Source organism: Mucor mucedo (genome assembly GCF_025094135.1).
Source record: "Mucor mucedo strain NRRL 3635 chromosome Unknown EV154scaffold_110, whole genome shotgun sequence".
Lineage (NCBI taxonomy): Eukaryota > Fungi > Mucoromycota > Mucoromycetes > Mucorales > Mucoraceae > Mucor > Mucor mucedo.
This window is the reverse complement of record NW_026252394.1, coordinates 1-17782: the sequence shown is the minus strand read 5'-3', so window position 1 is coordinate 17782 and position 17782 is coordinate 1. Positions and strand designations below refer to the sequence as shown.

Below are 17782 nucleotides of genomic sequence, written 5' to 3'. Positions count from 1 at the left end.
TATGTATCGACTGTCTTCTGGGACACGGGAATTAAATGTAAATTATAGACATAAGATTTCTTGTAACCCGTAGTTCACATGTTCACTACAGATACAACTATTGTAATGATTAGAATAAATAAATTTGAAGCGATAGCATATCCAATCGTGCACACTCAAAAACTAGTAGTATACTAGAAATTGAAAATAGACCACATGTATACACGATCAAGAAGCTCCTACTAGAGTTGCTACGAATATTTTTAAAAAAACAAGCTTCAAAAATCTCATTGTATACAAGCGGTCTAATAGGCTATTTGGAGCTCTTAATACCACGCTTTCAGACCCTTATTTAACAACGCATTTAATCTTTATCTGTCATTCAAGTAATATCCATATTCTGGGCCTAGAATCTAGCATAAATATAATAAGCTAAACCCCCTCCACAAATAGCAATTGCATAAATCAAATGCTTGAAAGGATAGTAATTACACGATGAGTATCTACCGGTGCCGGGACTATTTGTTTTCCATTTCCAGCATACAATTACAGTTATCTGTATTTTTTTAAGACTTGTAAGGTATCAAGTTTGTTTAAAAGAAACATTCTGTAAAAAGTCAGACTTAAAATAATCAAGGTTACACATTTTTTTTGCCGATGAATGTGTTTGTGATACATGCCAATTAAAATCTATCTTCAAGGAGTTCATATAAAGCTGCACACAAATGCTGCTAGAAAGAAAAGAATTTTTAAACGCAAACCACTGTTCTTAAAAAGGAATGGGGAGAAAAAAAGAGCCAATGTAAATTGAATGTGGCTTATTTAAATCACACCACACACATAACACACACATAATAGCCAGATTTTTTTCTTTTTCTTCTTCATAAAAAAAAAATTACTCAGTTAAAAATGGATATATGCGCACCAGAAGATATTTCACCACCTGCTACCCCACCCAACTTCAACTTTAGCTCTTCTTCGTCTTCGCAAAGTACTCCGCTACCAAGTCAATCTAGTCGACGCAGTCAAAGATTAAGAACTTCTTTTACTGAATCAACAAACAATGAATATACGTTTGATGAGGAGCAACTTTCACATTTGCGTCAATTAAAGCAATCTTTCCAACAATTGACACCACAGCAAAAGCAGTTTCTATTATACGAAATCATCAATAGTTGTGATAACTCTCAGCTGACTTACTTGAATAATTTGATTGCACCAAGACTAAAGATTGATTTTCTTAAAGAACTGCCTATCGAAATATCACTTCATGTACTAACGTTTATTGATGATCCAAAGACATTGGCAAGAGCAGCAACTGTATCCACACTCTGGAACTCTTTATTGAAAGATGAAGCTACTTGGAAATCTCTTTGTATGAAACATCAGTATCGCCGACGTAATTCAAGTATATGCGGCGGAGAACTACTAGAACCACCGAGTCAGCGCCGAAATTTTTCTTATCGTGAATACTTTAAACGCAAATACAATATTGCAGCTGCTTGGGCTCACGGTGGAAAAGTCAAGGTAGTTGAAGATGGTTTTGGTGATGGTTTAGTCACCTCTCTACAGTATGATGAGAAATACATTGTCGTAGGATGTGATAATCATCGCATAGAAGTGTTTGATACAAACACCGCCGAGAAGGTGCGGACTTTGGAAGGTCATGAAGGTGGCGTGTGGGCATTACAATTTAAAGGTGGCGAAAAGCATGATCCTGAACGTATCTTGGTTACAGGTGGATGTGATCGGTATGTATAGTCAGTTGTAATTATGTGTTAATATACTTACATATCACATTAGTGATGTTCGTGTTTGGAACCTTAATACAGGTGAGTTACGTCATACATTGCGTGGTCATAATTCAACTGTGCGCTGTCTTCGAATGAAAGATAAAAGAATTGCAGTAACCGGCTCAAGAGACACAACAATGCGAGTTTGGGATATTCAAAGAGGAGCACTTCTGCATGTATTGCTTGGACATCAAGCAAGTGTTCGATGCATGGAAATCAGTGGAAATATTGTCGTTTCTGGTTCGTATGATTCTACAGCAAGAGTATGGGATCTACGCACGGGAAGATGTCTTCATGTATTAGCTGGTCACTATACACAAATTTATGCCATTGCGTTTGATGGGCACAAGGTTGTGACAGGTTCTTTAGATTCCAACATTCGTGTTTGGTCAGCTGAAACAGGACAATGTTTAGCTACACTACATGGACATACATCACTTGTAGGGCAACTCCAATTATCAGGTTCAACACTGGTTAGTGGTGGATCGGATGGATGTCTGCGTGTATGGGATCTCCAACACTACGAATGTATTCAACAAATATCAGCACACGATAATTCTGTCACTTGCCTTCAATTTGATGATAGACGTATGGTGAGTGCTGGTAATGACGGCAGAATCAAGTTATGGGATATCAAACAAGGTCGTTTGATTAGGAATTTTACTCTACCTGCAAAAACTGTGTGGAAAATACAGTTTTCAGATACAAAAGCTGTTGTTTTGATGCAGCGTAAACGATCCGCCAATTCAGAGGAAGGAAAGACTGTGATGGAAGTTCACGATTTCGACATTGGTGAAATCGAAGATTATTCACCAGAATCAGTTGATATGCTCATAGATACCTAACCTATCCGTGTTTTTAGTTTTTAAAGCCATGTTATTATATTATTAAAGCCTTGTACACAACTCTCAAATTTTTTTTTACTAAAATGCGGACAATTTACAAAAGGAAAAGAGTTTATAATAATAATAATAATAAAAAGTAATAGTAAAGAGTAGTAAATATGGATGACCATGTGTAAAGTACATATTATGGTTGAACAGATGTGAAGTATAAACGTTAGTTTGTGCCTTCATCCTTGTTACCGCCGCCAACACCCTATTAAATAAATTAGATTGTGAATATTGTATATAATTTAAATCAACTAACCGGATGGCCAAATGCAAACCACCAAACAAGAATAGCGATAACTACGGCGAGAATAATGGTGATAAAGAAACAACACCATTTTTTCTATGGTCAAAAGAATTATTTAATTTTACTTTCGATATATAAAATATCCAAACAATAGGAGAAAAGTAGATATCACTTACAGCACGAGTAGACTTCGCAATAATGATGGCTCTATCGATATGCTTTACACCTTGTTCTACATCGGTTTCTGCATTTTGTGCGTGAGATTCGATCTGAGTGATGGTCTCACCCTGCTCTTCGACCATCATTTGCATGTCTTCAAATAATTGAGCCAGTTCCTAACATATGTTATTTTAACAATGTTGCGAAATTTTATATGGGCAAATTACCAGAATAGTCTTTTGAATGCGTTTAATATCATCATGTCTTGTTTGAACTTCGGATAAAACAGCCTTGGCTTGACCCGATCTACTGTTTTGCATCAACTGTATTTCTACGTGTTAGGTGACGAGATTATAATTGCATTTTCTAAAAATGTTACATACACTTTGAGCGAAGATTTGATTTTGTTGGTCAGAGTCCATAATGGCATCTAATTCCTCTTCTGTTACATCTTGCTTGACTGTTATGTACGTGTTAGTAAGTTAATAATAATAATAAAACAGGGACAGGTCATGTTACCAATCTTGATTTGTCTTGCAACACGTTGACGGTATTTTTGATTAAATGCTGCTTCGACATCTTTATATCTTTGGATACAAGTAATAAACTCTTTTTTAACTCTGGAGGCCTGTTAGTCCGCAGAAAAAACATGTTAGTTTTTGCACAAGTATACTTTATATAAAAGTAAAATTTGGTACCTGAGCCCTTCTAATATTTAAATCAGAATTTTTGGGGTGCTTTGCATTACTAGACTCAAGAGCCTTGATTCTATTTTTAATATTAGTGTTCATACTCGAGGTGTCATTAACAAATTGGGAAAGTTGATTTGAATTTTGTTTCCATTGTTTTTCATTGATGCTAACAAGGGAAGAATCATGCAATTCGCTAATCAGTTCAATGTTATGATTGATTGCTTTTATATCAGCAGTAATTGCATCAACCTACAATAAAATATTAAAACTCCCTTTTTTCTTTTTTTAGTGTCCCAAAACTGGCCCCTTACTTCTGCTAAGTAACCTTCAGTAGTTGAAATATCTGTACGGGTTGCAGATGAGACTACATTCTGAGTCGTTGCGGGTCTTTCTTGCATCTCATAACTGGTTGGCCTGGCTTGGTAACGAGTGGTTGTGGTATTTTCACCAGAGGTTCTTGTGGGTCCAAATGCGTCAGTGCTACGTATATGTGTAAATGTTTAAACGGTAATTTTAATTTTATGTATTGCTTATGTACCTATCTGTCCCGCCCTGTATATCACAAAGAAAAAAAAAAAAAAAAAACTTAGTCCCTGTCTGTTATTTTCGATAAGTAATACATACACGAAGTTCTGCCATTCGGTCCCTACTAATGTTGTATCTGGTGTTATTGCTCATTGGTAATACTGTCTAATCTAGATTGCAAAAAGGAAGAACTGGAGAGAGAGATAGAGAGAGAGATAGAGAGAGAGAGGTAAAAAAAAAAGAGGAAAAAAATCAAGAAAGAAAAAAAAGGAGAGGATAGGAAAAATGAGAGAGAAAGATAGAGAGGGAAAGAGGGTAAATAACAACACCAAAATGTGTGAGTGGGTTTTCATGGTAACACGTTCTTTTCGATGTGCACAAGAAAAAAACTTTTTTAGCTCGCAAATTAATAAAACTGCAATAACCCAGTAAGCTAAATTATATTACATATTTTCTCTTATAACAACGTCTTGTAAAATAACAAACAAATTTTTATTTAGGATCAGGTCAAAACTTAACAATAAGCTTTGTAATACACTCTATTCTGTATTTGTGCACTTGTAGATCCCAATCAAAAATTTTGACCTAAAATAAGTTTAATGGGGGTGCTTTTTTTTAGCTTTTTTTACTCCTATCATTTTTTACATCCTAGCCATTTCATTGTTAAATAAAAAGCATTCAATGCATTATTTATCAATATCCTTTACAAAATCATATACCATCTTTCTGGGTACACAGAAAATCTTGTACCACACTTTTTATAAAAAACTTTATCCGGCCTCGGCTTAATCATCGGTACCCTTCTCCTTAAAAAAAAAGCAAGGAACAGACGCGGGCATCCTAAAATAGTGGCTATTCCAATTCACATTGATTCGTCTCACATAAACTAGATGTTCCCTGATTTTGTGTACAAAGTAGGTAATAAGTCTTCTTATATACAAAATACTCCACATACTAGGATAACACTAAAGGAGATAGACATCAATTGCAGCATACTTGTCTTAATCCTCTACTGGTGTCAAAGTAACGCCCAACACAATATAATTTAATTACAGCGATCATATTTCTACTCAGATATTATGTTTTCATACCCACCACACAACCATTTCTATTACAGTTTATTTCGGGATGATTTCATAGCACGATATGACAAGTTAGAGGGTTACAAGCTGTTTGTTTGAGAAATAGTTTATATCTCATAGGGTAGTTGTGAATTTCAGAGTGGTTAAAATGTGTAGACAATGAACATAACAATTCAAATACAGGTTTAACTCCTATTATTCGAATAATCTCAACCTTATTTTCATTTCTGAACTCTTTATAATTATTCCCATGTGTCATGGATGGTGTTCATATTTTTTTTTTTTGGTCCCCTTTTGTTTATTAATTTCTATATTACATATCCGTTATTCAAGGAATCCGATATTTCACATGCAAATCTGAGATGGTACTAGTGTATTGTCGTAAGATAAGGCAGCTTGTAACCTTAAACATGAGACCAAAACTTTTGATGTTGTAGCTCTGTTATTTTTTGATAGTCAAAATAAAAAATATAACTACATGGGCGTAAAGGTATATAAAGTTTTAACTTTAGGTGGTTATGGTGATATACCTTTTAATAACAAACAAATCTTAAACTTAAATATCTGAAAGCAGCGTCAAGAATCGCATTATGAACAATCTAGTCGTAAATTTGAAGTTGAATCCAATTGCTGTTTAATTAATATTTCTGACAGCCCAAGCAACAATTAATTTTAAGAAAAGAATATGTGCCTATAGGAAGGCTATTTAATGACTAGGGCTGTGTGAAATTAAAAGTTGTTTTATTATCTAACTTCTATGTGTCTAAATCTAATAGTGATGTCCTTTACAAAAAATAGCGGACGAGTATCATTGCGCGTTACCAAATTGTACATTTATCAACCGGGTTCATATCTTTTAAACCAGGTCCGCCACACTGGAAAGCATTTGCAAACTCAGGACTGTTTTGGACTGCAGCATTGACTCTCACTTTTGCAGGAGAATGAACATCACTACGTACTCTTTGAACGGCCATTTCAGGACGCATATCGGAACACCAAACACGACCAAAGTTGATAAAGAATAACTGTTCTGGAGACAAATTTTCCAAGCCGGGCAAAGCTAAGTTGTTTTCCGGTCTTTCGGTCAATGACTTACGCATCGACATAAGTGCTGCATTCACGCCACCATTGTCAGCCAAATTCTCACCCAAAGTCATCTTGATAAATTATAGTGTTAACGTATATATATCCGGCTAAAAAGTATATGCATTTTACCTTGCCGTTCACATTGAGTTTACTGCTATCCGGTCCATCAACAGTAAACTTGCCATATTGATTGATAAAACATTGGCTTTTTTCTTCAAATGCTTGAGTAGTGTCATTTGACCACCAAGTATTCAAACGGCCATCACCATCATAAAGACGTCCAGAATTGTCGAAAGCATGCTATTAAACAAAGCTGTTACAAACGCAATTAATTGTAGCAAGAAAATGACCAAACTTACAGTAATTTCATGACCAATAACCACACCTATACCACCATAGTTAAGGTACTGAGGCAAGTCGGAATTGTAAAATGGAGATTGTAAAATACCGGCGGGCACAACAATCTCATTAAAAGTGGGAGTATAATAAGCATTGACTTCATGAGGATTCATGTACCACGTATTTTTATCAACGGCCTGTCCAATTTGCTCCCATTCCTTGCCTAAACTCCATCCAAGTGCGGATTTCTGGTTTGAAAAGAAGTCTCTTGGATTAACTTGAATAGTAGCATAATATTCTTCAAGAGATGCAGGCGACCGGTCATCTGGGGTAACAATACTATAAGCTTCCTTGTGGTTTAACTTGCTTACTTTATCCAAAGCACGTGTACGTGTGTCTGAATCAAGCCAATCAACATTTTGTAACCTGGAGCTCCAAGAGGATTTGATGTTGTCCATGAATTTTCCTACTTGTTCGCGCTGACGTTCTCCGCCAAAATTCTTCATTACAAAATAACGACCCAGTAATTGTCCAAAGGTATTGCTAGTTTGACTGATACAGGAACGAGAACGAGGTGGGGGCTCAGTAGTACCACTAGATATTTTACTATTCATATTGCGGTAAAGTTCACGGGTGGCTTTGTCTACATTCTGTATATTGGACAGGATAGTTTTTATAATGAAGAACTCACGAATATTTTGGGTAGTTACGCCGTCGTCGCTATTGACACTATTGGCCAACCAGTCTGTCAAATCTTGTAAAAAGCGAGGAACTACAACAATAACATGTTCTGGAAGCGAAGTTTCTTCAGGAAGGAAGCTACGAAAAAGTTTAATCCAGTTCACTACAGGATATCTCTGATGGAGTTCACTTATTGGCATAGGGTTGTACAATGTAAGTGGATTTTGAAATTCATCACTTTTTACAAAAAAATAAATAAATTAGCAATGAGTATTAGTCAAAAAACAATTATGAAATATTTACTTTGGCAATGTAATTTTGGCAAGACGAGATTCAAAGTCAATAAAACGATCCACCATATTTTCAATTTCGACTTGGCCAAGTGCGCTCAATTTGTTCTCTGACAATCTAATACGACGAAGTTCTTCGGTAGCTGAATTATCTCTTGGGTTACCCAACACAGAAGAAAGAATAGAAATTAATCCGTTGCGGTAGTTGGTCAACATTTCTGGCTGATCATAGTATTCACGAGAAGGGAGTCCCAAAGATGGTTGAGTGACGCTAATGGAATATTGGTTCGGATTGATATCATCAACGGCAACACCGAAAGTAATTAGACTATCTACGCCTTCTTTACCAAGATAAATTAAAGCCTCGGTAAGCTGACGAACATGATCAGTAGTAAAACGGCCATCCTCGTTTTCTTGAAAACCAAGTGTATCAATAAGTGCATGTATACTGGGAAAGATAGGAGTGGGACCCAAGCTATCAATCGTCGTTTCATCCATACAAGATTCATAGTATGCTTTTATTTTATTGAAGTTTGCTCGATCCTTTTCGACTTGACTAGGATTGATAAAGGCATCATCGGATTTGCCCAAAGACTGGACACCAGCAAGAAGATCTTCGTATGTGCTCTCAAGTATATCGCGAAGACCATCAATATTGTCGTTTCTTAAATTGTTAAATGTACCAACAGCTGTAGATATATTAGGTATACTATTTAAATAGAAATAAATAAGGGACAGCCTTACATGATTCCGAAGCGGGGATGTTTGAGTCCTTGATCCATCCACCACCTAAAGTAAGCATCAGCAAAAATAATCTATCAAAATTAGGCATAAAAACCTACATGTATATTGATAAAAGTCACTGCATGGATCCACGTTTACATCGAGATCATGTAGAATTGAGGTTGCTGCATCTTTACATGTTTGAGTAGTACAAATTCCACCCGCTCGAGCCATTAAATTGGCAGAGTGTCTAGTAAGTGAATTCATGAAAAATAGTAAAAATAAAGAAAGAAAGGATGAAAAAATAATGAAATGGAGGATGATCATAACAAGCTTTATTTATATACATTTATCCGGATGCTTTTCAACAATAAATAAAACAAATAAGGAATAATTTCTTTGGTAACTTGTCTTCTGACAGTTGAATTCGAAATACCCGATCTTGTCCAAAAGAAGAATATTTAATTCTAGAAGGTTTGTTCTGGTTTTTCAAAAATATATCGCTCGCCTTTTTTTTTTTTTTTTTTTTTTTTTGTCTTTGTTTTTTATTTAATTCTTTATTTAGTTTTATCCTTAATATTTGGGTGTCGTAAATGAGTGCAGACACTAAACTCATTCTTAATCTGGTGAACAGAATAGCTGTCAGAGTAATTTTTAACCCAAGTGCTACACTCGCGTCGTACTAACTGATAATTAAAGCTACCTCATAGCAATGGTACTCAAGTGGACACCTTGGAAAGTGATCCTTTGGTTCAGCAAACGTAAGGAGATTCAAGTATCGCGATGCGAATTGAAAGAATACTAATCAGCTTTCGAAATTATGATTCTAAAAAAACCTTCAATGACGTTAGAGGTACGTATATTGTTAGATCAAATATTTTTTTTTGAAAAATAAGTCCAAACTAATTTGTTTACAGTGGCAGCATTGATCGAGCTCTCACAGTATAGATTGCCTACGATTGCCACAACAATTGTAGCTCTCATTGAGAATGTGTCTAAGGTAGCAGAGCAATTTTTATTTCAAACGTGGAGGGACTCAATACTTTTATTTTTTTTTACCCGATAGACACCAATTTCTCGTAACGAGGATTATGTTTCTTTAGATACACTTCAGTCACAGCTATTTCTGCTTCGAATGCTATCAGCCTGTATGCAACATCATTGGAAACACTGTCAAAATTTGGATAATAATCTGAGGCAACCGGGTACCACACCCTCGGTCCGACCAACTTTAAACAGAGCTAATGCAACAGCTAGTGGAACCTGGGTAACATCGGGAGGAATTCCTTGCGCTACCATTGATCCACCGCCACTGGATGATACTTTAGCAAAACACATCATTTTTGTCATGTCAAGATTCATATACCAAATCGGTTATGTTGAAGAACATGACCATGGCTTGGTAGCAAACCATGCAGCTAGCGCTATCTCCACAGAAACATTGGCTGGCACCAATGGCCCCGCAAGCCTAATGACAGATATTTATAAATCCGCTAGTCGTGTCATTGCATATGTGAGCGCAAGTAATTGGGCAATCACTTTTTCAAAAGTTAAGAATAGAATAATGTACTTGACAACGACAGCAGAAGAAGTCCCGGAAATCGCTGATGTGGTGCTCCTGGAATGCGCTTCATTAAATAGTAGAAGACTAGGCATGGTCCTTACAGGTATGTAAATGTCGCATGAAAAATATAAGCACTATAATAAAAACAATACATTCCTAGAATTACGAAGCTCTATTTTGCATTTAAAGAAATCGGCTCAATTATTCATCGCTGTAATGTTAAGACGAGCTATCTGGAATTGGATTGAGAACTACACGGCAGAATTTTCTCTTTTATGTCAGAGACGAACCCGTATAGAAGGTTCGCCAGAGATCTTGTTTGACATGTTTGATAATCTCGCTGATACGACAAAAAGAAAAGCGATATTCTGGCCAGTACAAACTATGTTACTCGTCCTTTGTCCCGATATTATGCTCTCTACATCTTTGGGCAGCAATCGTGCTACAAATAAAAAGGTAAAACCCTACATTTATAAACGTCGAGGAACAGTATTAAAAGGACGGCAGACTGCATTTTTTAGCTCCTTGAGAAAAGCAATGAAAGGTGATCGTATGGGAGAGCTGGCCGCTGTGTGTTATGTTGATATTTGTAGAGCAGCGAGCTATATTCAAAAAGACGATTTTACATCTATTCGACAAGTGGTACCTGATGTAGAGAATGAACTTATTGACAAACTATTTGATGTAAATCATTCATCTGATTTGGACACACTTTCACATACTCTTGGTGTGTTTATTGATCATAGATGCTTAATGGCAGACTGTATCGTTGCTATGTTTCGACTGGACGCTGAAAAGACTGTCCGCTCATTGATTCCCACCTGCTTCGATCGGGCAGCCCCAACATTATTTAAAATGAGCGTAGTAAAGGCAGCATTAGCTATTGCAATGGAAGAAAAACGATTACCTTGGATCCAGCCAGTTTCAGCGCTATACGTACACCTTTGTACTAGGATAAGAATGCTATTTCTAGATTTCTTTAATAGGGATATCAGAGAAAAGCCAGACCATGCAAGTACCCATTCATCAAGCTCATCTCGGAAAGCATTTCAATTAGACAGACGCTCAACAAATAAGAAGACACCAGTCAACGAGCGATTTGAATTGATATTGGATGTATTAAGGTTATACCAAGCAGACCCGAAATTTGCTGTTTTGGTAAAAGGTGATATAAATGTTAAGCGGCTAGATATACTCACAATAATTGTAGGGTGTTGCAGAGGATAGGTTCGAGCAAACTTTAGCAGTAATGACAGCCATCACGAATTGTCTTAGAGATTCAAGTTCTTGTGTCAAAGATGCGGCGGCAGAGTGTCTATATAAACTTCATACACCTGAATATATAGTATTATGGGGACACACCGATAAAATTATGGAATCTTTTTGGAAGATTTCATCACAAGTCCTTTTTACTTTGGCAAAGCAGCTATTAGATAGCCGAGAAAAAGATCAATCGCTACGAAAATTGTTGGATCTATTAAAGAGATTACTCTCGTCCAGGAACCAATTTTTGGAGCAACATCGAGAAGTTGCAACATACGGCATTGATACTAGAGAAAGATTACAATGCTCTATTGGATTGGAAGTAGCTCTCCTGGTATCTTTATGCTCCGCAGATATTAATATCTGTACGCTTTCGATCGATTGCTTTAGGTTGCTCTGTACTGAAGTCCATTTGACAGAGAGATTAGACGACCCACAAGCTTCATCGACTACAATTTTAGAAAACATGGTGTGCTACATCGAATTGACTAACCACCGCGGTGTAGTGACAGGTCGTAAATCACAGCAACGTCGAATTCGTCGTCTTTTAAGGACAATAAATCACAGCTCACCAGGAATGCTAGCAGCTTGGGAGGAAGCTTGGAAGCGATGGAAGTTTATGACACCATTGATTACTCGCAATTCCGAAGATAGTAAAGATGATTGGTCTATTGATTTCAGTCGCAAGGGAGCAGGAAATACATGGCACGATAAACTTCGTAGTGGATCTTCAAGACATTTAGTTACACCAAGCTCTTCATCTACTCGTGTGGATTCACTTGATGAAGAAAGATGCTCTGAATGGCAAAATTACGCTGGGTTTCTTGCCGCTTTAGGAGGCGTGTGTTTAATGACGGATAGTCCAGCGTTTGACAAGCCGCGTTTGAATGAAAACAACAGCAAAAAACATATTTCAGCACCTATTGAATCGGCAGAGATGGTAGATACGTTTATAGTAGATATGGTTGATTTAATGGCTTGTGATAATATGATTGTAAGAGAATGGGTTAGGGAGATTTTAGGCAATGATCTCTCTCCTGCTTTATATCATATATTGTTCCGGCATCTTGAATTGACAGTTTCCAGATGTTTTGGTCCCGACAACAACGATCCGATATGTGGTCCTCGTTATACATTGTTTGTGGAACAAGCTATTTCCGTTCTTAAACAAGTGCTAGATAGACTGGACAAAGCAGAAAACCTATTCACAGTTGACTTTAGCACATTAATCAATCAGTATGCTCTTTATTTAAATAAACTTGGTACAGATCAAGTCTCAATAAAGGTGAAAATAAAAATGTGTCAGCTGGTGGAAGTCTTGATGAATAAGAAAGACAGTATCACATTAAGGCAAGAATTCAAGCTTAGAAACAGACTTTTGGAGATAATCGTGGAGTGGACAAGTGATTTTGCTTTGGTAAGATCTAGAACGAGTATTATTTATATTATTATTAATATCGTTTTAGGTACCAGATAACGCAAGTCAGTCATCTGGTTTTGAGGCCGCTCAATTAGAAAAACTTCAAACCGATTTGGACTTGGCATGCTTGAAAACGATTGTGGCATTGCTTCATCAGTTACCGTTACAACCATTAGAACCTGTTCATGAGTCCGACGCCCTTTTGGTTAAAAGTAGAATATTTTACAAGTACTTCACATACTTTTTCAAATTACTTAATAGATGTCGTATATCAGAGGTATGTATACAAAAAATGTAACTAAATATTTTACTAACTGATTTAATTAGAGCGATTCAAAATCACAAATTCGTGGATATGATTCACACTTCAGACATGTAAGTAGAATACTATGTATATGTACATTTTCTTGACAAGTTCTTTTAGGGATCAGAGCTGGCCCCTTTGAAAAACTACACTATTTTAGCTCTATCTAATTTGCTTAGCGCAAACGTAGATGCCGGTCTAAAGTACTCCTTCTCCATGGGATACCATGATGATACTCCTACTAGGTCTGCATTTATGGAAGTCTTGACAAATATATTGAATCAAGGAACAGAATTTGAGACTTTAGCGGAAACCGGAATGACGGACAGATATGTTAAACTAATTGATGTAAGTAATTGACAGATACCAAAGGACAGATATATTAATATGTATATATCAATTTTTGACTATTCAGATGCTGGTACAATCCGATTCGAAGTTAGCTTTAACATTTTGTGAAATGTGTCCTTCCACTGCTATTGATGATGTCTCCAATGTGCTATTAGCCTGCTTTGCATCGCGGCATAAATCAATGGTTTTACTTAAAGCTGTTATAGAAAAAGAAGTCGAAAACACAGGTAAAAGCAAGTCAGAAAGTCATAAAACGATGCATATATCTAATAGATTTTTTTAATAGACAATGAAACTGATTTATTCAGAAAAACTAGTATAGCCACTCGATTACTTTCGGTTTATGCCAAAAACAACGGCGCTGAGTATGTTCGATCTGTGCTACTACCAGTATTTCAAAAACTTTCAGAACGTCCGCGTGAAGACCGGTGTTTCGAACTTGATCCTTCAAAGATTGGGCCAGACGAAGATGTCAACAAAAACCGAAAAAACGTTGTTGAGGCAACAGAGATGTTTTTAAATGCAATTTGCGATTCACTGAACGATACACCCATATCGTTCCGCAAAATATGTAACTTTATATTGACTGCTGTACGAGAGAAATTTCCGGAAGCAAAATATACAGCTGTAGGGTCATTCATATTTTTGCGCTTTTTTTGCCCTGCTATTGTATCCCCTGAAACAGAAGGTTTAGTGAAGAATACGGCATCGATCTCTCGTGAAATGCGTCGGGGATTCCTCATTGCTACCAAGGTGATCCAAAATCTTGCAAACAATGTCCTGTTTGGTGCAAAAGAAACCTATATGATTGTTTTAAACGATTTTCTTACAAGTAACATTTATAAAGTAGCAAGCTTTTTGCGTGAAGTTTCTAAGGTGCCGGAAGATTCGGAGTCAGAGGAAATCAACGAAGTATATGAGATAAATGACAAGTTTTATGCAACGTTACATCGAGTGCTATGTGAAAATATGGAACGTATTTCTCGTGATGTATCTTCAAGACATTTACGCCGATTCAGTGACCCAAATGACATGACACAATGGAAACGTAATTTTGATAAATTTGCAAATATTTTAGCACAACTTGGAAGACCACCAGAACTGCCGCCCAAAGAATCTGTGCCATCAAGAAAATATGTGCATGCTGCTTCGAATCAATTGTACGCTGATTTCATGCGTCGTAATAGCGATCGCAGTGTTGAATCAATTATCTCTAAAAATATTTTCTATGAAGGAGGTGTTTCCAAATCAAATCACGCTGTGTTTTACTTAATTATGCGGCATATCAATGCCGACAGTATTGATTTCGAATTATTAATCTACCATATCCTTCATGTAATTATGCTAATAATGTGCTATCACTTTGTTTACTAATCAGCCATGTTAGACTTTGGAACGAACAGGAGGACGTTCTTTCGAAATCTTGATTGATATCACATGGTTTTCGAAAGCCAGTGAAGTGCCGGCACAATGGGTACATCAATTAATGCAGCTTTTCAGTGACGAGAAATCCGACAAAATTACTGCTTATTACATCTATAATCCAAATTCATGTCTCAAATCGTTTATTAAGAAGTTGGCAATACCCCTTTCAAGCAAATTCACAAAACGTATAACATTTGCTGCCACATTAGCAGAAATATATGAACATATTCTGCCATCTGAAGTAAGGCTCCCTAAAAGCACGAGTAAGTTTCTCCAGATTGACTATGGTTGTATGATGGCTAACTGCTTTGTAAAGTTGGATTAGAGACAGAACCTAGTGCAGTTTTCTTCCCAGTAAACAGAGTTTTGAAGTATGCAACGCAGACCCCTGTTACAATCAAGGTCAGCGCGGAGCATATTCAAGTAATGACAGTCAGGAAGCAGGAAATAGTATATGGTCTCAATGCAGTTACAAATGACACATATCATATTTCTGAAATCGAGGACATTTCTGTTGCACAGCACGAAAAGGGACAGGATCAGTCATACGTATTTAGTTTTAAAAATATTCGAGACAATACAATCATATCCTTCAATTCGCCAAAAAGAGATGCCATTGTTCATGTAAGTTTAGTACCCAAATGTTTTTGTGCAAATATTGATTATATGTCATAGACTATTCGCCACAGTAAACGCCGTTATGACATGTCTCGACCTACTAATATTACAGAGAGGACTATTAGACCAAGTGATGTTCCCGGAAGATTACTGAATATGGCATTACTCAATTTAGGCAGTGATGATCCAAATCTCCGCCTAGCATCATACAATCTACTTTATGCTCTTAGTAGGGAGTTCAATTTTGACGTCGGGAAACAACTTTTAGGGGCTAAGGGTAACTTAAAATATATTATTTGTAATACTCCTAAAGCTGATATATTTTGACAGATTTATGTCTTCCTGCAAATAGTACAGAATTCATCGTTAGTATTAGCGAAAAAATTGCAATTACAGAACCTTCGCTTACAATTGAGTTTCTAAATGAATGTATCATGGGATACGGAAAATCAGAACAAGGTCTTAGATATCTGTGTTTATTATACATGATACCATGGCTTCCGAATCTCGCTCTGTATTACGGTAGGTCTGCCGAAGATCAGATTAGACTCAAAGATCTGTTACGTTCATTGATTGACCTGACGCTACCTGGAGATGTAAGGATATGTTTTTATTATAAGATGAACTATTGAAATGCTAAGATTTTTCACAATAGATGTGCAAACTTATTCAAGCTAAAATTTGGAAGAAAATTGCTGAAGTAGATGATATTCTTAATCTAGTTTTAGAAACGTTTATCCAATTTGCAAACGAACACGGCGTTGGATCAGCCCATGCGGAATCGATGGCAGATACTCTGGTCACACTTTCTAACGTTGCTGTTCGGGCAAAACTCATTTCACATTTGAGGAAAGTTATTCACCGAACATCTTTTAAGCCTACAAGATCTCTTACTGAACACGCGTCTTGGCCAGAGATTGGGATTCTTCTGCGGTTTATCCTAATGCTTTCTTTCAATAACCGAGGTCCCGTCAAACGATTAATACCCGAGATTTTTCATGTCATCACTTTGGTAGCAGGTGTCGGGTCCACAGTTGTTCGCGCTTCTGTACACGGTATTGTTGTCAATATGATTCAATCTCTCTGTACATCGATGCCCTTACCGTCTGCCAATGTTCAGAAACTTCAGCTCTTATTGACTGAATTGTCTGAATCTAAATGCCGTTTATTGTTCGGTTTAAATAGATCAAATGCCAATGCTTTTACAATTACCTCAGAAAATTTGAGTGATACGATAGAACCTATTTCTCTTCTTTCGTTAGAAGCAATTGTTGCCAAGCTATCTGAAGTCATTATTTACGCCGCCCCAAACACAGGTAAAAATAAAGTTAGCAGCTATTATATTGCTTGATAAATTAATGACGACAGTTTAGATATCGCAAATTTTTGGAGAGCAAGATGGATGAGCTTGGTCGCAAGTACGTCATTTCAATTTAATCCTGCTGTTCAGCCACGTGCATTTGTAGCATTGGGATATCTGGGTAAGGAAGAAATCGACGATGATTTGCTATATCAAATCCTGGTTGCCTTACGTGGTGCACTGGCAATATTCAATGACACAGACACAAGTCTCGTGACTAGTATAATGATGTGCCTCAAAAATGTTGTCGAGAGTCTACCTGGGAATTCGCGTTACTTGCTTCAATTATTCTGGGTAGCCGTAGCCCTTGTTGAAATCAACACGGGACCAACCTTTGCCATGGCGGTAGAATTAATTCAGGCTGTTCTTCGCGCTTTAGATTCAGGAGGCTTTTTCTCGGGATACACTATGGTTGATGTACTCCTAGATGCCCGTGCACCTATAGCAGACGTTGCTCGAGAGTTGGATAAATTATGCGGTGTAAACTTTGAGACACATTTCTCATTTGCTATTGCTGGCATATTTATGAAGGGACTAAGGTATAATGATGTCAAGGATGCTATATATCAAGGACTGTGTACCTTTTTGGAAATTGAGCGCAAACAATGCTTACGGGATGGTATTCTGTATGAAGATAATATTATTGAAACATCTACTTTGGGTTATGTTACTGGATTACTACCTTTCTCAGCAAAAACCGAGGCTGTGAAGGATCTTTTAAAATTAGCGGGGTTGACAGATACAGATTTATACAATACCAACGGGAGGATATATGCTGGTATATTTGATAAGTTCGATATTCCTGATGAGACAACGGCTTTGCTCTTGATATCATTGTTGGCAACAATGCTAAACTCGGCAGACAATGAATCTGAAAGATTGTTTATATATGGCCTGCTGTCAGAAGCAGCTATTACGATACCCGAAGTATTCTCTTTAGTGTAAGTTTACAAATGCTTTGCAAAAACATAATATTTATCATTTTATTTGC

The 17782-nt window shown here is 36.8% G+C and overlaps 4 protein-coding genes across 4 annotated transcripts; 2 read left to right on the top strand and 2 right to left on the bottom strand.

The window, feature by feature from the left end:
• Positions 1 to 794: 794 nt before the first annotated feature.
• Positions 795 to 2790, top strand: EV154DRAFT_22764 (WD40-repeat-containing domain protein). Its single transcript, XM_051594485.1, has 2 exons — positions 795 to 1730; positions 1783 to 2790. Exons 1-2 carry the CDS (start codon positions 889 to 891, stop codon positions 2615 to 2617), a joined length of 1677 nt encoding a protein of 558 aa, XP_051453700.1. The 5' UTR covers positions 795 to 888; the 3' UTR covers positions 2618 to 2790.
• A 41-nt stretch (positions 2791 to 2831) lies between these two features.
• On the bottom strand, positions 2832 to 3945 carry EV154DRAFT_539760 (t-SNARE; the record flags this gene model as incomplete). Its single annotated transcript, XM_051604371.1, has 7 exons — positions 2832 to 2870; positions 2922 to 3005; positions 3086 to 3244; positions 3296 to 3391; positions 3452 to 3528; positions 3588 to 3655; positions 3878 to 3945. 7 exons carry the CDS (start codon positions 3943 to 3945, stop codon positions 2832 to 2834), a joined length of 591 nt encoding a protein of 196 aa, XP_051453699.1.
• A 2240-nt stretch (positions 3946 to 6185) lies between these two features.
• EV154DRAFT_427608 (uncharacterized protein) lies at positions 6186 to 8753 on the bottom strand (the record flags this gene model as incomplete). Its single annotated transcript, XM_051596365.1, has 5 exons — positions 6186 to 6524; positions 6583 to 6753; positions 6813 to 7710; positions 7777 to 8452; positions 8606 to 8753. The coding sequence occupies 5 exons, from the start codon at positions 8751 to 8753 to the stop codon at positions 6186 to 6188; spliced, it is 2232 nt and encodes a 743-aa protein (XP_051453698.1).
• Positions 8754 to 9033: 280 nt separating this feature from the next.
• EV154DRAFT_521553 (uncharacterized protein) lies at positions 9034 to 17736 on the top strand (the record flags this gene model as incomplete). Its single annotated transcript, XM_051602908.1, has 18 exons — positions 9034 to 9133; positions 9186 to 9343; positions 9383 to 9486; positions 9553 to 10153; positions 10211 to 10506; positions 10558 to 11208; positions 11261 to 12730; positions 12780 to 13010; positions 13061 to 13108; positions 13158 to 13385; positions 13453 to 13615; positions 13675 to 14723; positions 14776 to 15076; positions 15130 to 15437; positions 15489 to 15708; positions 15762 to 16027; positions 16087 to 16747; positions 16805 to 17736. The coding sequence occupies exons 2-18, from the start codon at positions 9307 to 9309 to the stop codon at positions 17734 to 17736; spliced, it is 7566 nt and encodes a 2521-aa protein (XP_051453697.1). The 5' UTR covers positions 9034 to 9133; positions 9186 to 9306.
• Between the last annotated feature and the right edge of the window lie 46 nt (positions 17737 to 17782).